General features: G+C 44.7%; 1 protein-coding gene and 2 pseudogenes across 1 annotated transcript; all 3 read left to right on the top strand.

The window, feature by feature from the left end:
* The first annotated feature begins 5,588 nt into the window (after window positions 1-5,588).
* LOC119349166 (probable serine acetyltransferase 5) lies at window positions 5,589-6,816 on the top strand. Its single transcript, XM_037617195.1, has one exon. It carries the CDS (start codon window positions 5,649-5,651, stop codon window positions 6,600-6,602), a length of 954 nt encoding a protein of 317 aa, XP_037473092.1. The 5' UTR covers window positions 5,589-5,648; the 3' UTR covers window positions 6,603-6,816.
* Window positions 6,817-6,974: 158 nt separating this feature from the next.
* Window positions 6,975-17,318, top strand: LOC119350718 (annotated as a pseudogene).
* Window positions 17,319-18,740: 1,422 nt separating this feature from the next.
* LOC119349165 lies at window positions 18,741-20,826 on the top strand (annotated as a pseudogene).
* Window positions 20,827-23,921: the final 3,095 nt, after the last annotated feature.

The following is a 23,921-nucleotide window of genomic DNA, read 5'->3' as shown; positions in this document are numbered from 1 at the left end:
GCTCAAGGTCAAGTTTCCAGATGCACCAGCATGGGGACACGCTGGTTCTCAAGGGGAGGGCAATGTCAGTATGCAGCTACTGACGCTGACGGTGAAGCAGTCGGGAAGGCGTATCCGCAGCGACAAGATAGAAGCGTAGTGGCGGGAGGTTTGAATAGAAGTTGGGTTGTGTTAGTCGTGTGGGCTGAGTGAGTGTGTGGGCCGAGGCCTGCGAATGTAACGAGCGGATATATAAGCTCGAGTGAGTGGCTTGTACGGGTATCGATGAATTGAATTTGAATCTCATTCTCCTGAGCTTTCCTCTCTCTCTCTCTCTCCTTCTTGATTGCGTCTGCATCTCTCTCAACCCCGGATCCTTCCCTTCACCAAATCACCGGTGACGAGCCCCAAATCCGGTGGTCCTTCGCGGCCGACGGCAAGGGCATTACAAACTAGCAAGCACCACCTCGATCGGATCGAATTGATGGCGCTCCCTACGCTGTGGGCTGGTCTCGGCCTGGGGAGGAGCCACGCCACCGGGATCGCCAAGGCCGCCGCCGGCGGCGGCGCCCGGCGGTGCATCTCTTCCGGCGCCAGCCGCGAGATCTCCACGGGAGCCATGGCGCTCCGTCTCGGCGTGGTTTGTGCCAAAGTAGCCTGCGTTGTTGTCATAACAGATCACTTTGTGACAATGGCGAAGAACGTCGAGAAGATTCGGGTGGCCATAGATCGGCTGGTGGAGCACCAATCGAAGCCTCCCGTCCCATCGGTTCCCACCGGCAACGCAGCTGGAGTCCCGGCTGCTAGTATCGCCAAGCCCACGCCTTAATTAGCACGCCCAGCAGTGGCGGCAGGATTCCTAAATGTCCCAGGCCGACCCAGGCCACCTTCGTGCACTGTAGCTGCAGTGTTACACTAGCTATACTGCTGCTACAGGCAACGAAGGAACCAGCCTCCACGTGGGCTGCCTGTGGCCTGTCTCGCCTTCGTCGATCAGTTCACATGGCAAATATTAAAGTAGGTAATGGCTAAATGTTTAGGAGGTGCTACTCCCTGAGATGCAACAGCAACTCCACAGACTTGAAACTAGGCATGTAGCCAGCACGCACACAAACTTCTACTCTAGAGATACCTTGGACCCAGTACATAGACATCCCAGGACATGCATTTGGTTGTACTAACATTTAACAAGATCAACCCCAGTTTTGAGCAAAACTGCTTAGGTTGCAGCCTGCTAGAGCTCGGCCTCCTCATCGGCCCTCTCCAGGTCCAGCGCGCCATCCCCACCATGCGACAGGAGGGCCTCCTCCACAGCATGCGCATTTGCGTCGGCGTGGAGCTCCTTCGACTCAGTCAAGACATGGTGGGCGAGCATGAGCGCCGTGGGCACCACCAACCGAAAAGCGAAGGCCTCGATGACCATGCTTGTGTCGTGGGTCATTTGGAATGAGAGAAACGCAAGAGTGTTCCGGCATAAGAGCAAGCCTCCGCCAACTCTACTCAACACCATCATCGACGAGGCAAACCTTTGGATCACCGTCGAGGCAAAGAAGTTAGGGTCTTTTCTATTGCGAGAATAATTGTCATGCCGTATTCTAGGGTGTGTGTTGTAACAAACTCTCCTCTCCTTATTTAATATATGAGGCAAATCTTTTGCCTCTATTTCAAAAAAAAAATGTTTAGGAGGTGATATCCGATTTCGTTTGAGAGTACGCAATACTGTTTATATAGGACTTAGATGTGTAACACTCATGACACATTTAGAAATGTTTTAGCAAACCTGTACTGTTATACTTTATTCATGTCCATCAAGTATGGCTCCCAAGAGATACCAAAAAGAAAGTATGGCTCCAAGAGCCCGTCAGCATGTGAGACTTGATATGTGTACCTAAAGAGTTCTTTTTTGTGTCATTTATATGGTCTTTCTTGTTCCTTTTCCAGCGAATAATCAATGATATCTAGAGCTGTGTGCACGGAATCAGAAATAAGTCCACAATTAAGTGCGCACGGAATCAAAAACAAATCCACAGTTGAGTGCACACGGAATATTCGACGAATCTTGATGGAGATTTTTTCTTTTTTGAATCGTGCTATATGTACGACAAATTTCACCCGATTGTCTTATGATGCATTAAATCAAGCCATCCATGCAACAGATTGGACAAGCGAGCGCCACCGGATTGCTTTTTCTACAGAAATCAGACAATGATTGTCGTGTGTGTGGAGCAATTTTACTTTTCTTTTTTTTCTTTTCTTGTATGTAATTGCTTCGGGTAAGGTAAACCTGCATATGATTCTTGTACGATGCTACTCTAGCTCGTCAATATAGTTGAAGAATAATTGGGCAACTACTATGCACCGTTGTGCGTAGATCATGTCGTCATATGGAAATTATCATACACGTAGGAGAACACCATAAATCTTTTTTCCACAATATATGCCTGTTTTTTAAAATGACATGTAACTTGATCCAAACTTGCCAAACAGTACATATTCAATGCCATAAAAAAACGTACTACGAAGTAACTCTTATTATTAAGAACTACAAGAAATTTTGTTAGAAGCATGTTCTCCATGGTATCAATCTTTGGAACAAAAAAAATACTAACAAAACTTTTGAAGATACTGCAATCAAATTGAAGCTCCAAATAAGGACTTCACCATAACGTCAAAGAAGGATTTCGAAGTCACAACAATTATATGAACAAAGCAACAAAAAAGATGCTAACACAAATTCATCAGATCCAAAAAAACAAAATCTGCAGGGACATAAGCCTAAAGACATGCAAGGTTGGACACATGAAATCTGTGGAGACATAAACTTTCTGGGTTCACGACAACGCCCGATGAGACACCGCCACAACAGAAGAAGAATCAGAATACCTTTATTCTCGATGACATTGCACCCTGTGTAAGACATTGCCGAGAAAGATTATAAAATTCACGCTCATAGAAAATTCTTAATACTCGAAGAGAGATTGGAGGTTCCTTTCACCTCATAGCACGGTGGCCGGAGGCGAGAGGAGCAAAGTCTCCAACGGCTGCCCTTGGAACTCTATTCCTCGCCACGAATTGTTCGTTCTCTCTCTTACACATCTGTCTTTTTAATACAATACAATCACATATGCTCATAAATACGCATATACACTCACCCCTTATGTTCTACCCCTATGAGCACTTTTGAAGTACTGAGTCGGCAATATGCCAAGTCTAGGACTTTAAATCTGATGGGCTAGTTCCATCACAATAAACCTAGCCATGCCTTTTTTTTAGGTTTTCAAACCTAACCATCTAATCAAGGCTCATATACGTTTGTTGCTGGTTTTTTTTTTTTGAGGCAGTTTGTTGCTGATGGTGGTCGTTTCCAAGATACGACCTATCGGGGGGAAAACCCTATTCGCCGCAGCGAGCGGCGAAGTGTCGGGGATTCGCATAGGCCAAGCGTGCTTGGGACAGGAGATGGGCCGGCCTAGTTCGAGCTTTACACAGTGCGCCCAAATATGAACCCAGTTTTTTCCTGTGTATTCTGTTTTTTCCGTTCTTCTTCTTCTTTTTCTGTTTCTCTTTTTCTTTTTCCTTTGTTTTATAGTTTTCTTTTTTCTTTTTTATTCTTCTTTTCGCTTTTAGTTATTTCTGTTTCTTTTTTCTTTTTTCGATTTTTCTGTTTGTTTTCTTTCTTTGGTTTTTTATTTCTTTTTCCTTTCCTTTTCTTCTTTTTTTTATCAAAAGAATTCCAAAATATTCAAATTTTATTCGTGTTTCCATAAAATGTTGAGGTTTCAAAAGAAGTTCTCAAGATTCAAACATTGTTCTCGTTACACAAATAGTTGAAAGTTTCAAAATGCAGAAATGTACCGGATTTCAATTTTTTGTTCCCGTTTTCATAAAATTTTCGTGCTTCCAAATTTGTTCAGGATTTTTCAAAATTTGTTCTCAAGATTAAAAAAATGTTTGTGCTTTAAAAAAATGTTCGTGCTTCCAAATTTGCTCAGGATTTTTCAAAATTGTTCTCCGTTTTAAAATTAGTTCTCAAGATTAAAAATAGTTCGTGCTTTAAAAAATAGTTTGTGCTCCCAAATTTGTTCTCCGTTTCAAAATTGGTTCCCAAGATTAAAAAAATGTTCATGCTTCCTAATTTGTTCTCCGTTTCAAAATTTGTTCTCAAGATTCAAAAAATGTTTGTTCTTTAAAATTTGTTCTCCGTTTCAGAAAATGTTTGAAACATTTCACAAAATGTGTCATTTAAAAAAACATGTTTACAAATTTGTTCTTGTTTCTTGAAAATCTTCTGAAATTTGAAAAACTGCATGTAATTCTAATTATTTTTATGTAATTCAAAAACTATTTACAAATCTGAAATTTTCCAAAAATTGTTCGTGTTTTCTAAAATGTGTGCAACAATTGAAAAATCTGTACGCTACAGCAAATACGATCCTGCAAATCTGTACGTTATACTGTCACAGTATATTAAAAGTGATGCGCGCAGAAAATTACCACGAACTCCCAGTTGGTGTGGTGTCTAGCTTCTGGCGTAATCAACTGTCTGGCGTGAGTTCGATCCCTAGCCGCTGCACTTATACTTCTTTTTGGAGATTTTTTTGCGCTATACATGGGCCGGCCCAGTCGGAGCACTCCTGTGCGGGCGGCCGACTGTTTGCCGCAAGGAGCGGCGCATAGTAGCTCCCCTATCGGGGCTCCACTTTGTCTCATGCTCTCCTTTGGGCCTTGGCCTTTTCTGCCCTGCAATCTGAGCTGCAGGCGGCCCACAACTCTCACCCACCCACCCATTCACCCACCAGCTCCGGCGGCAATGCCAGGATTTTTTTAGAAACATCTCCTTCATAGTATTAATCTTTGCAACAAGAAATAATAACCGTGAAGATGCCGGAATCATATTGAAGCGACAACATCTGCATAAACTTGACTAAATATATACTCCCTCCGTTCCGAAATAGATGACTCAACTTTATACTAACTTTAGCACAAAGTTGTGTCATCTATTTTGAAACGGAGGAAGTATTTAGAAACCCTCTTGAATCGTCCATCTAAAAGGATGGGAAGCCTTAAATGTTGAATGCACTTAGACTTGGGAAGACCTCTAGAAGAAACCAAAAGATATTCACCAAAACGCCAAAGAAACGGATTATACCAACAAAGGCAAAAACAAAAAAGACCAACACTGACTCATCGGGATCCATGTGAATGAATCTGCGACGACACAAACCTAAAACCCGCAAAGTGAACCTACCAAATCTACAGGAACACAAACTCTCTAGCTTCATGACAACGCCAGTGAGCACCGCCACGGCAGAAGAAGAATCAGAGTACCTTCATTCTCATCGCATCCTTCGTCAGAACATTGCCGACGAATTTCGTAAAAATCACGCTGATTAGCCTGACAGCACGGCGGCTGGAGGCAAGGGAACCAGAAAAAGTCTCCGACGGCTGCCCTCCGAATCCTTCTCCTCGTCGCCAAAGGTTCTATTCTACTCCACCTGACCAGACCCGTTCCTATTTTTTCGGGGCCCCACTTGCCCGTCTCGTGCGCTCCGTTGGGCCTCGGCCTTTTCTGCCCCCGCAATCTGATCCGCAGGCGGCCCGCAATTCCTCCTCACCCACACACCCACCCACCAGCAGCAATCCATCCATCCCTCGCAGCTCCGGCGGCGATGCCGGCGGGCCAGCAGCCACCGGCGCGCGAGCCCGACGGCGGCGACTCCAACCACCACCCCCACCCGCCGCCCCCCACGCCCGCGCTCCCGTCCGAGGTGGTGCCGGCCTACCCGCCGCCGGAGTCGGAGGACGACGAGTCCTGGGTGTGGACGCAGATCAAGGCGGAGGCCCGGCGCGACGCCGACGCCGAGCCGGCGCTCGCCTCCTTCCTCTACGCCACGGTGCTCTCCCACCCCTCCCTGCCCCGCTCCCTCTCCTTCCACCTCGCCAACAAGCTCTGCTCCTCCACCCTCCTCTCCACGCTCCTCTACGACCTCTTCCTCGCCTCCCTCACCGCGCACCCCTCCCTCCGCGCCGCCGTCGTCGCCGACCTCCTCGCCGCGCGCGCCCGCGACCCCGCCTGCGTCGGATTCTCCCACTGCCTCCTCAACTACAAGGGCTTCCTCGCCATCCAGGCGCACCGCGTCGCGCACGTGCTCTGGGCGCAGAACCGCCGCCCGCTCGCGCTCGCCCTCCAGTCCCGCGTCGCCGACGTCTTCGCCGTCGACATCCACCCCGCCGCCGTCGTCGGCAAGGCCATCCTCCTCGACCACGCCACCGGCGTCGTCATCGGGGAGACCGCCGTCGTCGGTGACAACGTCTCCATCCTCCACCACGTCACCCTGGGTGGGACTGGCAAGGCGGTCGGCGACCGCCACCCCAAGATTGGGGACGGCGTGCTCATAGGTGCCGGCGCCACAATCCTCGGCAACGTCATGATTGGAGCCGGGGCCAAGATTGGGGCTGGCTCCGTGGTGCTGATAGATGTGCCGGCGCGGAGCACGGCGGTGGGGAACCCTGCCAGGCTCATCGGAGGGAGGAAGGGCGAGTCCGACAAGGACGAGGACATGCCCGGAGAGTCCATGGATCACACCTCCTTCATACGGCAGTGGTCCGACTACACCATCTGAGAGAGCCATTGTCCAAGGTCTATTACTCATCCTCTGTATCAGTAACCGTGTTGTGCTACCAAATACGTAGTGATTTTGTTTTGGTATTGTTCGCTTGTGGATGAACATCAACTGTAGTCTAATGTCAAGTGTGTATGGCCAATTGTTTCTTCAGCTGAGCGACCATGCTCGGATACTGATAGTGGATGATTGATCAATGAATAATTTTGTGATCTACAATGGATTTGGTTGTATTTTCAATCATTTGCTGGATTAATCGTGCTTTTCTGAGAACATAGGTCATGGATTGATCAAGCTTCAAGGGCATATTAGATGACGCTATTATACCGTGTGAAACAATTTATACCATGATGATGCCACATACTAAATTTTAGACATGTTTTCAGATCCCAATTTCATCATTTTACTTGACATAAAATCAAATGTCACTTGTATTAGAGATATTAGCTAATAATTCTCTCTTAAAAGTCTGGAATGGGTTGATAAATGTCGTTCCAATTCATCCTTTTTCTGAACTTCTTTAATCTGCCAGTGTCACTTGACAAAGTTTATGAAAGCATTTCCCCAAAATATAAGGAAAAAAAAATCTTGTTCTATCATTATGAATCTGGTTGAAGTTCATGCTCATTTATTCTATATATTTTATTTATTTATTCATCTCTTTGTAGTTGTAGAACGTATGGTTTCACAACCATTGACCTCCCACATGCTATACCTATATATCCACCATTTTGATATCTGATGAATATAAAAAATACTTTTCTTCTGTCAAAACAATGTCGCCTTCGTTGGATGGGTCAATGAAGACTAGGAAAACACTATTTTCTGAATTTTATACCACACTTGCCTTCTGAAGCTTCCGGCTGACTGTTCAAAGTCATCTAGTCAACAAATTCTGAAGTCTTTCGAGCTCAGAGCACCATCTATATAGTGACGTGCTGGGAGGAGTTCCTGTTCATTCACGCTTCACAATGGAGACAATCATCTCTGCGGTTCTTGGTGATCTTGTCGGCAGAGCTATATCCTTTGTGGTCGAGAAGCGCCGCGAGAAGACAACCGCTGAGGAGGATCTGCAGAGGCTGCGCCAGCTGCTTTTGAGGATAAGTGCTGTTGTCGAGGAGGCCGAGGGGCGGTGTGTCACAAACCGGGGGATGATACATCAGGCTAGCACGATGCGAGAGCAAATGTTCAGAGGGTACTACCTTCTCGATGCCTTCAGGTGCAGAGAGAAGAAGACCGATGGCGAGGAGGTGAGTCACTTCTTGTTTGCTCAATCCAATTTCAATCCGGCTAAGCGTTTTCGCCGCCTTTCTAGCAACACTCAGATTGAGAGCACAGTAATTGTTAGAGTAAGCAGTCAGGAGCTTAAACAGGTTGTTCTTGGCCTAGAAAGCATGGCTGTTGATACGAAGGAGTTTGCTATATTTCTGATGAGCTACCCTCGCATGTACCGCCAACCCTATGGCGCATATTTATTTGTGGACAAGTACATGTTTGGCCGCCAAATGGAGAGGGAACAAGCCATCAGCTTCTTGCTACAAGCAGAGCTTCCGTATGGAAATGTGGGTGTCCTTCCCATTATTGCTTCTGCATTTGTTGGGAAGAGCACTGTTGTGGACCATGTTTGCAACGATGAGCGTGTGCAGAATCACTTCTCCTTGATCTTGCTCTACATTGGAAAAAACCTTCAAGATGAAACGATGACAACTTTTAGAGATCATTGTGTGATCAAGCATCAAAATATTTCCTTGGATGAAGAGAAGTCATTGGTTGTCATTGAGCTCTTTGGGGACGTTGACACGGGGGCATGGAAGAGGCTACTGTCTGAAAGATGGATGACACTTGGGAGCAAAATCATAATCACTAGCCGATCAGAGAAGGTGGCCAGTCTTGGAACAACGGAAGCCATCAGGCTAAGTTATTTGTCTAAAGAAGCTTATTGGTATTTCTTCAGGATGCTCGTGTTTGGTAGCACGGATCCGGAGGAGCACCCAAAGTTAACATCAATAGCCATGGAGATAGCCCTAGAGATGTGCGGATCTTTCATATTCGCACATACTGTTGCTGCCTTACTGAGAGCAAATCTTAGTGTTCGGTTCTGGTGCACAGTCCTCAGACACCTTAGAGAGTACAGGCAGAAGAATATCTTGTTGTTAGGTGAATATCCTGCTGATGAAGATCAGCCTCGGTATATTTGGAGCTTGGCTAAAAGGCGGCGAGGTTCTGAGTATATTAAGTTCCTTCTGCGATGTAGTGACTACCAAAATGGGCCTGCTTCTCACAGTGGGATTCCGAGGATAACACTGATGGATCTTCAATCCGGCACCTGGAGCACTATGCCACGGGGAAAATTTGAGGTATTGTCCTGGAAGTCTCTCATACCACCGTACTACAGCTACACAACTGTCTGCGAGTTTGTCAGGTACGAGAAGTACCACAGCATAGAGGAATAAGAGAAGCACTCTTTGGCACTGTGGTGACATTGCTTTGAGTTACTGGTGGGTTCTCTTCCTGTCCAAGGACCAAGGCTCACCAGATTGGTCGATGAGACTGCTTGCTGGTCTAAAAGTTGATCTGGTTCTTGAGTATCGACTCAATCCTATATTGAGTATTATAACTGGTGCCCAGTACATAGGGCTCCTTAAATACTGATTGTGCTTGTAATAACTTGTGTACTCTTCATCTGAATAAACAAGCCCTTGACTAAGTGGCTGATATTTCTTCTGACTCTCTTTTCACTTACTGTATAAAACTGACATATCTTGCCAGTACTAATATCTACTCCCTCCGTTCCAAAATAGATGACCCAACTTTGTACTAAAGTTAGTGCAAAATTGGGTCGTCTATTTTGGAACGGAGGGAGTAGCTTGTTTCCAACCACTTGAGAAGCCTGTTTGAGTTACACGAATGACGGCACCACTCAGAGAGAGTGACGAAGGACAAGTACCCTGGGCATCCTAAACTTTGACGGAGATCCCTAGAAGCAGTTGGTACAACCTCTGCAGATCCTGCTGTGAAGTTTGGCACTTTTCAGCCATGATGCTGGTTAACGGTGTCTTGTAGAAGAAGACATCACTCACACGAGTCTGGGGAGTTCAGTTCAGGCAACCTGCATGCCTTGCTAGAAAGATCAGTACCACAAGTGAAAATCCATACGAGAGTTCGGTCTATCAAGATGAAGAAACAGCTGAAAGAAGAACACCACTGCCTGATGGACTGGGGCAGGGGTGTTGGAAAGAATGGAAGAAAATGTGATCTCACTGTTGACAACAACAGGGGGAAAATGGGGCTTCAATTTTCCACCATGCTGACCTTCCAATCAGAAACAGTAACTTTTCTTCTGTCGTAACAGTATCGTTCGCTGGATCAAACGCCTATTCTATGAATTTTTGCACAGTTGCTTTCTGAAGCTTTCAACTGACCTTTGAAGTCACGAGAGCAACTGCCTAACTCCGCAAGCTGAACCGCAGTTGCCTGTTCGTAGCACTTCTCGACCATGATGCTTGTTAACAGTGTCAGAACTTAGAAGAAAACAACACCCGTGCAATGTGGGGATTTCAGATTTCAGACAACCTGCATGTGCTGCTACAAAGATCAGTATCTCCATGCAAGGAGTTTTGGCTGACAAGATGAAACAACAGTAAAAAAACACAGTGAGTGAAAACAACCAATGCCAGATTCTGCTGGTGTTGGAAAGAACAGGAGAGTGTGATTTGACTGTTGTTCCCAGCAAAAGAGACATGCAGCATCAAGTTTCCACCATTTCAACATCCTTTCAAAAAAACAATACCTTTCTTCTGTCAAAAGTCAAAACAATGTCGCCTTCAGTGGATGGGTCAATGAAGACTAGGAAGTAGGAAAACACCTATTTTCTGAAATTTAAAGCACAAGTGCCTTCTGAAGCTTTCAGCTAACCATTCAAAGTCATTGAGTCAGCAAATTCCTAAGTCTTTCTAGCTCAGAGCACCATCTATCTGGTAAGAGGCTGGGAGGGCTTCCTGTTCGTTTGCGCTTCACAATGGATGCAATCATTTCTGCGCTTCTTGGTGATCTTGTCGGCAAAGCTATATCCTTCGTGGTCGAGAAGCGCCATGAGCAGACAACCGCTGATGAGTATCTGCAGAGGCTGCGCCAGCTGCTTCTGAGGATAAGTGCCGTTGTCGAGGAGGCCGAGGGGCGGTGTGTCACTAACCGGGGGATGATACATCAGGCTAGCACGATGAGAGAGCAAATGTTCAGAGGGTACTACCTTCTCGATGCCTTCAGATGCAGAGAGAAGAAGACCGATGACGAGGAGGTGAGTCTCTGCTCGTTCGTTCAATCCAAATTTAATCCGGCTAAGCGCTTTCGTCGCCTTTCTAGTGACACCCAAATTGGGAGCATGGAATTTGGTAGAGACGTCAGTAAGGAGTTGAAACATGTTGTTCTTGTCCTGGAAAGAATGGTTGCTGATATGAAGGAGTTTGTTATATTTCTGATGAGCTACCCTCGCATGTACCGCCAACCTTATGGTGCATATTTATTTTTTGACAAGTGTATGTTCGGCCGCCAAATGGAGAGGGAACAAGCCATCAGCTTCTTGCTACAAGCTGATCCTCTAGGGGCTGGGGGTTTGGGTGTCCTTCCAATCGTTGGTCCTAGACTTATTGGGAAGAGCACTCTTGTGGAATATGTTTGCAATGATGAGCGTGTGCGCAGTCACTTCTCCTCGATCTTGCTCTACAGCGGAAACAGCCTTAAAGATGAAACGGTGATGACTTTTAGAGATCATTGTGTGATCAAGCATCAAAATATTGCATCAGGTAATGAAAGGTCATTGGTTGTTATTGAGCTGGTAGGGGATGTGGACGAAGGAGCGTGGAAGAGGCTGATGCACTCTGCTGAAAGATGCATGACAAGTGGGAGTAAAATCATAGTGACTAGCCGATCAGACAAGACAGTCAGGCTTGGAACAACAGAAGCCATCAAGCTAAGTTGTTTGTCTAAAGAAGCTTACTGGTATTTCTTTAAGATGCTTGTGTTTGGAAGCACGGACCCGGAGGAGCACCCAATGTTAACATCCATAGCCATGGAGCTTGCCCTCGAGATGTGCGGATCTTTCATCCATGCATATCTTGTGGCGGCCTTACTGAGAGAAAATCTCAGTGCCCAGTTCTGGCGCAGGGTTCTCAGAAACTTTAGGAAGTACATGCAGAAGAACGCATTGTTGTCTGGTGATTATATTGACGAGGATAAGTCTCGGTATGTTTGGAGCATTGCTAAAACTCGGCGAGTTTCTGAGGATCTTAATTTCTGTGTGCTACATGATAGTTACCAAAATGGGCCTGCTGCTCATGCTCATGGCGAAGTTCCGAGGATAACACTGGTGGATCTTTTTTCTAGGACATGGAGCACTGTGCCGCGGGGCAAATTTGAGGTCTTGTGCTGGAGGTCTCTCATACCACCGTACTACAACTACATATATGCTTGTGAGTTTGTGCAGCACAAGAAAACCTGGCTATAGGTGTCTTCTTGTTACTCGATCAATTATGTTTGGCATACCACATTGTATGTAGTATTAGACTTCCTTGCTTGCTGGTCTAAATGTTGGTGCTTGATTTAAGTTCATCTGGTTCTAGACCTATCGATCTTATATGTAGTATGCTGTAATTGGAACCCAGTATCTCATCATGTAGGGCTCCCTAATTACTGATTGTGTTTGTAGCCACTTGTATACTCCTCATCTCAATAAACAAAGCCTCTGAATAAAATTTAGTTGATACTTCTGCAGACTCTGTTTTCACTTTTCGGACAAAGCTGATATATCTTGTTAGTACAAATATCTAGCATTGCTTCCAGTGACTTGAGAGGCCTGTATCGTTTACACGAAACAGCCGCACTGCTCAGAGAGAGACAATGAGCACTTGAGCAGGACGACATTTGTCGAGGATCCCCAGAAGCAGCTGTTGCAGCCTGCAGTTTTCCTGCTTCTGGCATTTCTCAGCATGAGGCTGGTAACAGTTTCTTGTAGAAGATAACATGAATCACGACTGTCTGGGGAGTTCAGGTTAACAAGGTGAAGTGACAGTTGAAAGAACACAGTTGGCGAGCACAACTAATGCCAGATTGTGCTGGTGTTGGAAAGGACGGAAGAAACATGGAGCATCAAGTTTCCACCATGTTAACCTCTGAATCAAAAACAGGTACTTCTCTTCTGTCACAACAATGTCGCTTTCGTTGGATGGGTCAATAAAGATTGGGAGAAACACCATTTTCTTAAACTTGTAGCACACGCTTCAGTCATAACATCATTGCCCTTTGGTGGATGGGTCAACAAAGACTAGGATAACACCTACTCCTTCCGTTCATAAATATAGGATGTTTTTAACTTTTTTCTGAATCGGATTATATACACATTTTAGTGTGTTTGTTCATTAATTTCAGTCCGTATGTAGTCCACATTGAAATATCCAAACCATCTTATATTTGTGAACAGAGAGCGTAATTTTTTTTTTGAAAATTGTAGCACAATTGTCTTCTGAGAGCAACTCAGCAACTGTATAACTCCTTCAAGCTCAGAGCAAACCTGCGAAAGGTTGGGATGGTTCCTGTTTGTTTACACTTTACAATGGAGGCAGTAATTTCTGCAGTTCTTTGTGATATTGTCAGCAGAGCCATACTGCCTTGGTCAAGAATTACCGCGAGCAGACAACTGCCAATGTGCAGACATTCACAGAGCATGTGGTAAGAAATCCAAACAATTGAAAAAAAAATACAGACCTGCGCCAGCTGCTTCTGAGGACATCTGCTGTTATTGAGAAGGCCGTGGGGTGGGGTTTGGCAAACCGAGGGATGATCCATCGGGTTAACGCGATGAGAGAACAGATGTTCAGAGCAGATGAGTGATTCAGTGAAGATTAGAACACCTATTGGATGGGTCAACGAAGACAGAACGCCTATTGGATGGTTCAATGAAGACTAGAACACCTAATTTGTGGAAATTACAGAACAACTGCTTTCTGAAACTTTGAGCTGATCGTTCAAAGTCACCAAATCTGCAACTGCTTAGTGCTTGTCTGGTTAATCCCCTCCACAAGGGGATTGAAGATGATTGGAGGGGATTGAGGAGGATTTTGACTTGTAGGGGATTTAAGTCCTTCCAAGCTCAGAGCACCTGAGTGAGAAACTGCCTAACTCCTTCAACCCCAGAGCACCATCTATCTGGTGAGAGGCTGGGAGGGGTTCCGGTTTGCTTGCACTTCACAATGGAGGCGCTCATCTCTGCAGTTCTTGGCGATATTGCCAGCAGAGCTATATCCGTCGTGGTCGAGAAGTGCTGCGAGCAGACAACCGCTGAGGATGATCTTCAGAGGCTGCGCCAGCTGCTTCTGAGGATATCTGCTGTCGTTGAGGAGGCCGAGGGGCGTCATGTCACAAACGAGGGATGATCCACCGCTTAGCGCGATGAGAGAGCAGATGATCCCAGCATACTACCTTCTCGACGCCTTCAGGTGCAGCGAGAAGAAAACCGGGGAAGAGGAGGCGAGTCGCCGATCGTTCGCTCGATCCGCATTCAATCCAGCTAAGCGCTTTCGTCACCTTTCTAGCAACACCCAGTTTGAGAGCATGACAATAGTATGCAGAGAAAGCAGCAGCAAGGAGTTGAAAAAGGCTGTTCTAGGCTTAGAAACCATGGTTGCTGACATGAAAGAGTTTGCTATATTTCTGATGAGCTACCCTCGAATGCACCGCCAGCCTCGTAGTGTGTACCTATTCTTGGACAAGTCTATGTTCGGCCCCCAGATGGAGATGGAACAGGCCATCAGCTTCTTGTTACAAGCGGATCAGCAGATTCTAGGGAATGGAGATCCTGGTGTCCTTCCAATTGTTGGTTCTGCACTTATTGGGAAAAGCACTCTCGTGGAGCATGTTTGCGACGATGAGCGGGTGCGCAGCCACTTCTCGTCGATCTTGTTCTACACTGGAGACAGTCTCACTACAGGTGAGGGCGGTCGACCTCCTATCTGGGAGCGCCGCCGAGCCGCGGGGCAGGTCTGAGGTGCTGTTCTGGAGGTCCCTCGCACCACCGTACTACAGGTACATGTATGTGTGCGAGTGCAAGTTTGTGCGGCACAAGAACAAGAACAACCCGATTGAAATGGAGCCATAGAGGTGGTGCATGCATGTTTTGAGTTCTTGATTGACCGATCATATATTGGAGTATGTTGTGGTTGGTACCCAGCCAGTAGCTCATCGTTTAGTTGCAATCACTTGGTGTATATATATACTCTTGTCTGAACAAACAAGCCTTGCAATAAAATCCAGTTGATCTCTCTGTGTTTCATTTCTTGGACATATTATGTCCTGCTAGAAGGTATCAATCATCTGAGATTTCTTTAAGTCCCATTTTATATAGAAAAATGTATTTTTCTTTACAGAAAATGGCTTACCAGATTGGCATGTGCTAAGACTTCTGGTCCAGTATTGGTGCTTGATTTGAGTTGGTATGGTTCTTGAGTTGATCTTATGTTGGAATATATTGTACTTGGTACCCAGTAGCTCATCATGTAGGGCTCACTAATTACTGATTATGCTTGTAATCAATTGTGTCCTCATCTAAAAATCAAAGCCTTGGAATAAAATCCAGTTGATATTTTTGCTGACTCTGTTTTTCTTTTCAGACAAAGCTGATATATCTTGCTAATACCTTGTTTCCAGTGACTTGAGAAGTTGAAAAGGTCATTTCTTTTAAGCAAATGGCCGCACTGCTCAGAGACTGCAGAAACAACCACTACTTGATTCTGTAGGTGTTTGAAAGCATGGAACAAAGTTGTGACCTCTAAATCACCATGTAGCGTCAAGCTTCCATCATGTTGACTTCTAAATAAAAAATAGGTACTTTTCTTCTGTCACAACAATATGTCGCCTTTGTTGAATGGGTCACAATGTATACTATGAGAACACCTGTTTTCTGGAACTTGCAGCACAATTGCTTTCTGAAGCTTTCAGCTGACCGGTCAAAGTCACCGAGTCTGCAGCTGCCTAACTCCAAGTTCAGTGCACCATCTATCTGGTGAGAGGCTGGGAGGGAACCCTGTTTGCTTGCAGGTTGCAATGGAGGCGCTCATTTCTGCAGTTCTTGGTGATCTTGCAGGCAGAGCCATATCATTCGTGGTTGATAAGTGCCGTGAGCAGAGAACAGCGGAAGAGGATCTGCAGATGCTGCAACAGCTTCTTCTGAGGTTACGTGCCATCGTCGAGGAGGCTGAGGGGCGGCATGTCACGAACCGAGGGATGATCTGTCAGGTTAGCATGATAACAAAGCAAATGTTCAGAGGATACTACCTTCTCGACACCTTCAAGTGCAGAGAGAAGAAAGCCAATGATGAGGAGGTGAGTCTTTTCTCGTTCATTCAATCCAAATTTAATCCAGCTAAACGTTTTCGCCGCCTTTCTAGCAACACTCAGACTGAGAGCATGGTAATTGGTAGAGAAAGCAACAAGGAGTTGAAACATGTTGTTCTTGTCCTAGAAAGCATGGTTGCTGATATGAGGGAGTTTGCTATATTTCTGATGAGCTACCCTCGCATGCACCGCCAACCTTATGGCGCATATTTATTTTTGGACAAATATATGTTCGGCCGTCAAATCGAGAGGGAACACGCCATCAGCTTCTTGCTACAAGCTGAGCCTCTAGGGGGTGAGAATTTGGGCGTCCTTCCGATCGTTGGTCCTGGACTTATTGGCAAGAGCACTCTTGTGGAACATGTTTGCGATGATGAGCGTGTGCGCAATCACTTCTCCTTGATCTTGCTCTACAGCAGAAATGACCTTAAAGATGAAACTGCAATTGCTTTTAGAGATAATTGTGTCACTAAGCATCAAAATATTACCTTGGATAAAGAAAGGTCGTTGGTTGTCATTGAACTCTTAGGGGACGTGGACAAAGCGGCATGGAAGCGGCTGCTGCAGTCTGCTGAAAGATGTATGACACGTGGGAGCAAAATCATAGTGACTAGCCGATCAGAAAAGATGGTCAGGTTTGGAACAACGGAAGCCATCAAGCTAAGTTGTTTGTCTAAAGAAGCTTACTGGTATTTCTTCAAGATGCTCGTGTTTGGAAGCACGGACCCGGAGGAGCACCCAAGGTTAACATCCATAGCCATGGAGCTAGCCCTCAGGATGTGCAGATCTTTCATCTGTGCATATGTTATTGCTGCCTTACTGAGAGAAAATCTCAGTGCCTGGTTCTGGTGCAGGGTTCTCAGAAGCTTTAGGAAGTACATGCAGAAGAATTTATTGTTGGCTGGTGAATATTTTTACGAGGATAAGCCTCGGTACGTTATGACCATTGCTGAAACATGGCGAGTTTCTGGGGATCGTAAGCTCTTTCTGCTCCACCATAGTTATCAAAAAGGGCCTGCTGCACAGGGCAAAGTTCCGAGGATAACACTGGCGGACGTTCTATTCAGTAGATGGGGCACTGTGCCGTGGGGCAAATTTGAGGTCTTGTGCTGGAGGTCTCTCATACCGCCATACTACAACTACATATATGCTTGTGAGTTTGTGCGGCACAAGAACACCACACCGTAGTACTCTTCTTGTATACTCGATCAATTATGTTTGGCTTACCAGATTGGCATGTATTAGAATTCCTTGCATGTTGTTCTAAATATTGGTGCTTGATTTTAGTTGATCTGTTCTAGACTGATTGATCTTATATGGAGTATACTGCAATTAGAATGCAGTAGATCGTCATGTAGGGTTATGTTTGTAATCATCTGTATACTCTTGATCTCAATAAACAAATCCTTGGAATAAAATCTAGTTGATATTTCTGCAGACTGTTTTCACTTTTTGGGCAAAGCTGATATATCTTGCTAGTACCTTACTTCGAACGAACGGCTGCACCGCCGCGAGATTGTGCAGGATGAAAGAACAGTTGAAAGAACACGGTGAGCCAAGACAACCATTGCTTGATTGTGCAGTTGTTGGAAAGAACTTAGGAAAAAAATTGTGATCTGGCTATTGATTCCAATGGTGCAAACATGCAGTTCAAGTTTCCACCATGTTGACCTCTAAATCAAAAACTGGTACTTTTCTTCTTCTGTCACAACAACGTCGCCTTTGTTGAATCGGTCGATAAAGACTAGCTTTCTGGAAGTTATGTAGCTTCAGCTGACCGTTCAAAGTCATGGAGTCAGCAACTTCCTAACTCCTTCAAGTTCTGGTGAGTCTAGGAGGGGTTCCTGTTTGCTTTCAGTTTATAATGGCGGCACTAATTTTTTGCAGTTGGTGATATTGTCGGCAGAGCTATATGCTTCGTGGTCGAGAATTGCTGTGAGGTTACGTGCCGTCATTGAGGAGGCTGAGGGGCAGCGTGTCACTAACCGAGGGATGATCTGTCAGGTTTGAATGATGAAAAAGCAAATGTTCAGAGGGTACTACCTTCTCGACATCTTCAAGTGCAGAGAGAAGAAGACTGACAATGAGGAGGTGAGTCGCTCCTTGTTCGTTCAACGCAAATTTAATCCAGCTAAGCATTTTAGCCACCTTTCTAGTGGCACTCAGACTGAGAGCATGGTAATTGCTAGAGAAAGCAGCAAAGAGTTGAAACAGCACTCACGACAGTCTGGGGAGTTCAGGCGACCTGCATGGCTGCTACAAAGATCAGTACCACAAGTGAAAATCCACACGAGAGTTCGGGCTATCAAGATGAAAAAACAGCTGAAAGAACAACAGCTCTGCCTGATGGAAGGGTCAGGTGTTGGAAAGAACAGAAGAAAATGCGATCTCACTGTTGACCCCTAACAGGGGGAAAACGGGGCTTCAAGTTTCCACCATGATGACCTTTCAATCAGAAACAGTAACTTTCCTTCCGTCGTAACAGTATCGTTCGCTGGATCAAACGCCTACTCTCTGAATTTTTTGCACAGTTGCTTTCTGAAGCTTTCAACTGACCTTTAAAGTCAGGAGTCAGCAACTGCCTAACTCCGCAAGCTGAACCACAGTTGCCTGTTCGCAGCACTTCTCGACCATGATGCTTGTTAACAGTGTCAGAACTTAGAAGAAAACAACACCCGTGCAGTGTGGGGAGTTCAGATTTCAGACAACCTGCGTGTGCTGCTACAAAGATCAGTATCTCCATGCAAGGAGTTTTGGCTGACAAGAAGAAACGACAGTAAACAAACACAGTGAGTGAAAACAACCGATGCCAGATTCTGCTGGTGTTGGAAAGAAGTAAGAACAGAAGAGTGTGATTTGACTTTTGTTACCAGCAGAAGAGACGTGCAGCATCAAGCTTCCACCATTTCGACATCCGTTTCAGAAGCAAATACTTTTCTTCTGTCAAAACAATGTCGCCTTCATTGGATGGGTCAATGAAGACTAGGAAGTAGGAAATTTGTAGCACAAGTGCTTTCTGAAGCTTTCAGCTGACCATTCAAAGTCATCGAGTAAGCAGATTCTTAAGTCTTTCTAGCTCAGCCTCAGAGCACCATCTATCTGGTAAGAGTCTGGGAGGGCTTCCTGTCTGTTTGCGCTTCACAATGGAGGCAATCATTTCTGCGGTTCTTGGTGATCTTGTCAGCAGAGTTATATCCTTTGTGGCTGAGAAGCGCCGCGGGAAGATAACCTCTGAGGAGGATCTGCAGAGGCTGCGCCAGCTGCTTCTGAGGATAAGTGCTGTTGTCGAGGAGGCCGAGGGGCGGCATGTCACAAACCGAGGGATGATACATCAGGCTAGCACGATGAGAGAGCAAATGTTCAGAGGGTACTACCTTCTTTACGCCTTCAGGTGCAGAGAGAAGAAGACCGGCGATGAGGAGGTGAGTCTCTGCTCGTTCGTTCAATCCAAATTTAATCCGGCTAAGCGCTTTCGCCGCCTTTCTAGCGACACTCAAATTGGGAGCATAGAATTTGGTAGAGACGTCAGTAAGGAGTTGAAACATGTTGTTCTTGTCCTCGAAAGCATGGTTGCTGATATGAAGGAGTTTGTTTTATTTCTGATGAGCTACCCTCGCATGTACCGCCAACCTTACGGTGCATATTTATTTGTGGACAAGTGTATGTTCGGCCGCCAAATGGAGAGGGAACAAGCCATCAGCTTCTTGTTACAAGCTGATCCTCTAGGGGTTGGGAGTTTGGGTGTCCTTCCAATCATTGGTCCTAGACTTATTGGGAAGAGCACTCTTGTGGAATATGTTTGCAATGATGAGCGTGTGCGCAGTCACTTCTCCTCGATCTTACTCTACAGCGGAAACGGCCTTAAAGATGAAACAATGATGACTTTTAGAGATCATTGTGTGATCAAGCATCAAAATATTGCATCAGGTAATGAAGAGGCTGCTGCACTTTGCTGAAAGATGCATGACAAGTGGGAGTAAAATCATAGTGACTAGCCGATCAGAGAAGATGGTCAGGTTTGGAACAACGGAAGCCATCAAGCTAAGTTGTTTGTCTCAAGAAGCTTACTGGTATTTCTTCAAGATGCTCGTGTTTGGAAGCACGGACCCGGAGGAGCACCCAAAGTTAACTTCCATAGCTATGGAGGCAGCCCTCGGGATGCGAGGATCTTTCATCTTCGTATATATTGTCGCTGCCTTACTGAGAGAAAATCTCAGCGTCCAGTTCTGGTGCAGGGTTCTCAGAAACAATAGGAAGTATCTGGAGAAGAATGCATTGTTGGCTGGTGAATATCTTGACGAGGATAAGCCTCGGTACGTTTGGAGCCTTGCTCAAACACGACAAGTGTCTGAGGATCTTAAGCTCTTTGTGCTACATGATATTTACCAAAAAGGGCATGCTGCTCAGGGCGAAGTTCCGAGGATAATACTCGGGGATGTTCTATTGGGGACATGGAGCACCGTGCCGCTGGGAAAATTTGAGATCTTGGGCTGGAGGTCTCCCATACCACCATACTACAACTACGTCTATGCTTGTGAGTTTGTGCGGCACAAGAACACCACACCATAGTTCTCCTCTTGTATACTCGATTAGTTATGTATGGCTTACCAGATTGGTATGTATCAGGCTTCCTTGCATGTTGTTCTGAATGTTGGTGCTTGGTTTAAGTTGATCTGGTTCTAGACCGATCGATCTTAGATGGAGTACACCGGAACCCAGTAGCTCATTCTGTAGGGTTCCCTAATTACTAGTAGCTTTGTTTGTAATCACTCAGAGTCTTGTATACTCTTCATCTCAGGAAGCAAACCCTTGAATAAAGTCCATGTGGGGTTACCTACTTATTGATATTTCTGCAGACTATATTTTCAATTTTTGGACAAAGTTGATATATCTTGCTAGTACTAATATCGTTTGGGACTGTTTCCAGTTACTTGAGAGGTCCGAATCATTTGCATGAAATTGCTGTGCAGCTCAGAGGCAGGACAAGTACCCTCGACATTGGCGAGGATCCGCGGATGCAGATGGTACCCTGCAGTTGCTTGCTCCTGGCATTTCCAAGCATGATGCTGGTAACAGTTTTCTTGTAGATGACAGCATGGCCAACGACGGTCTGGGGAGTTCAGGCTAACAAGATGAAAACACCGGTTGAAAGAAGAGCACAGTGGGCGGACACAATCACCGTCAGATTGGGCATGTGTTGGAAAGAACGGAAGAAAAATGGAAACATGTGGCATCAAGTTTCCACCATGTTGACCTCTGAATAAAAAACAGGTACTTTTCTTCTGTTATAACAATGTCAGTTTCGTTGGATGGGTCAACAAAGAATTAGAGATTAGGAAAGCCACCATTTTCTGAAACTTATAGCATAATTTTCGGTCATAACATTATTGCCTTTTTTGTTGGATGATTGGATGGGTAAAGTATGTGAAATTTGGTATACAATTGCCTTCTGAAACTCAGCTCACCGTTCACAGTCACCGAGTGAGTAACTGCTGATATGAAGGAGTTCGTTATATACATACTCTGGTCTGAACAAACAAACCTTGGAATAAAATCATTTCTTGGACAAGGATATATGTCCTGTTAGTAGGTCTCAATCGTCTGATTTCTGTACGCCTCATTTGATTTAGAAAAGTGTAATTTTATTTACACAAAAATGTAACTGCCTGCACTATTCTGCTTAAAGAAAATCTCTGTCGACTGAGATATAGATGGACCCAAATCACCAACCAATATCTCGCTTGCCCTGGCCTCGGCCTCTGGGGTTGCTCACATCTTAGTGGGTCGGCCATTAAACCGGTTTTGGGAAGGTTCTACAAACCAGTATCGACCGGTTTTAGAACCTTCCATGCGGTATGCTTTTCGGAGCAAAACCACTCAGGGTCCGATTTATCCAGTAAGAAGAACTCTGGGGTGATTTATCCGCGATTTGATGCGTAAGAGGACATTTCAGTTGGAAAGTATACTTTCCTCCTTTTATTTTTTTCTGCCTATGTTCTTCTGTTCTTTCTTTTCTTTTTCCTTTTTACCATATTATTTTTCTTTTTCTTTTTGAATACATGTCTAATTTTTTCAATACATGCTGTACACTATTTGTATATACATGGAATATATTTTGATGCAAGTTGAACATTTTAAAAATATATCATGTGTTTATTTTCCAAATAGTTGTTTTTTGAAAAACATTATACATGTTAAACATTATTCAAATACACGGTGAAGTTTTTTGAATGGTACACATATTTTATTTGAATATTTTTTACATTGTATAATTGTTTTTCAAATACTTGTGTTTGAATATTTTTTTGAGTACATGTTAAACAATTTCGAATACATGTTGAACATTTTATGAATGGTACCAAACATTTTTTAAATGTGAACATTTTTTAAATTGTATTGATATATTCTTAAAAATATCACAAACATATTTTTTGAAACATTTGAAACTTTAACATGTTACAGACATTTTTTTTATTTGTAAATGATGTAAACATCATTTTTCACATTCTATTGACATTTTTTACAAAAATGTCGTGAACATATTTTTACAACACGTGAACATTTTTTGTAAAATGTTATTAACTTTTTTTGAATGGTCGTTTAAACATTTATTTTAAAGTCACAAACATATTTTTTTGAAACAGGGGAACATTTCCTAATGTCATGAATTTGGTTGGTACTAACATTTTTTTAAATTTGCATGAATATTTTTTTACATTACGTGAGCATTTTTTAATGCACGACGAATGCTTAAATTTCTCTGAAATATATGTATTTAGAATATTTTGAAAATATAAATAAAATTAAAAAATGAAAGCAAAAAAACCCTGAGTGAATAAACGAACCCCTTACTAGGTACTCCCTCTATTCCAAAATAGATGATCCAACTTTGTACTAAACTTAGTACAAAGTTGGGTCATCTATTTTGGAACGGAGCGAGTAGTTGGATAAGAATCATTAGATAATTTAGATTTTATGTGTGCACCAGTATCATTATGTTAAGCTACTAGTTAAATGGTAGGTTCCATTACTTACATTTCATTTGTCATCTATTCACACTACTTTTAGTGGGAATACATGCCAGGAGCATCTCGCAATAAATTTAGATTTGATGATATCACACATTTCACGTGGACATCATGCATCATGTTCCCTTTTTGTTGGCTTCTACTCCAATGGTTATGGTTATGGTTATCCCATGCCATTTAAGAGTAACAGGTCAGAACGCCAATGGTTATGGTTATCCCATGCCATTTAAGAGTAACAGGTCAGAACGCCAATGGTTATGGTTATCCCATGCCATTTAAGAGTAACAGGTCAGAACGCCAATGGTTATGGTTATCCCATGCCATTCCCGGTGCTTGTTCTCATATGCATATCACAAAAACAAATAGTGATATCCATGACGAAATGACCCGATGGTCGAGAAAATTCATCATAGATGTGAGCACATCTATGATGAATATATTTGTTTCATTAGATGCTCAACTGAGTTGACAATAATCTACGACGAAGTCTGAAAAATTGTCATTGGACTGTGACCCGTTGTATCATCGAGAAATAAGGATTCGGACGATCCTCCCGGCTCCTCAGCGATTTGGGCTTCCTGGCCGTTGGATCGAAGTGCTTGATGCGATCTGAGCCGTCGGATCGAGCCCTGGAATGACCTCGTCCGTCGGATAAAAATTAGTTACTGTTGCAATGAACAGTCTCACCTCGACCGTGCCACCGCCCGTAAATAGCCTGCCCCGCCGGGGGCATTTTCGTCATTTCACTCGCCCGGGGTATAAAAGGGCCGGCTCCCGTGGAGGCAAACCCTAGCCGGCTCCCCTCCCCCTCCCGCGCGCCTCCTCTCCCTCTCTCTCGTTCCCCTCCCCTCCCCTCGCCTCCCCTCTCGCACGCCTCCTCTCCTCCCGCCCACATCGCCGTCGTCGC

Source organism: Triticum dicoccoides, chromosome 1B (genome assembly GCF_002162155.2).
Source record: "Triticum dicoccoides isolate Atlit2015 ecotype Zavitan chromosome 1B, WEW_v2.0, whole genome shotgun sequence".
Lineage (NCBI taxonomy): Eukaryota > Viridiplantae > Streptophyta > Magnoliopsida > Poales > Poaceae > Triticum > Triticum dicoccoides.
This window is presented reverse-complemented; position numbering and strand designations above follow the sequence as displayed.

Excerpts from the sequence above, each read along its gene's own strand:
- LOC119349166 (XM_037617195.1), top strand. The coding sequence starts at position 5,649 with ATGCCGGCGGGCCAGCAGCCACCGGCGCGCGAGCCCGACGGCGGCGAC.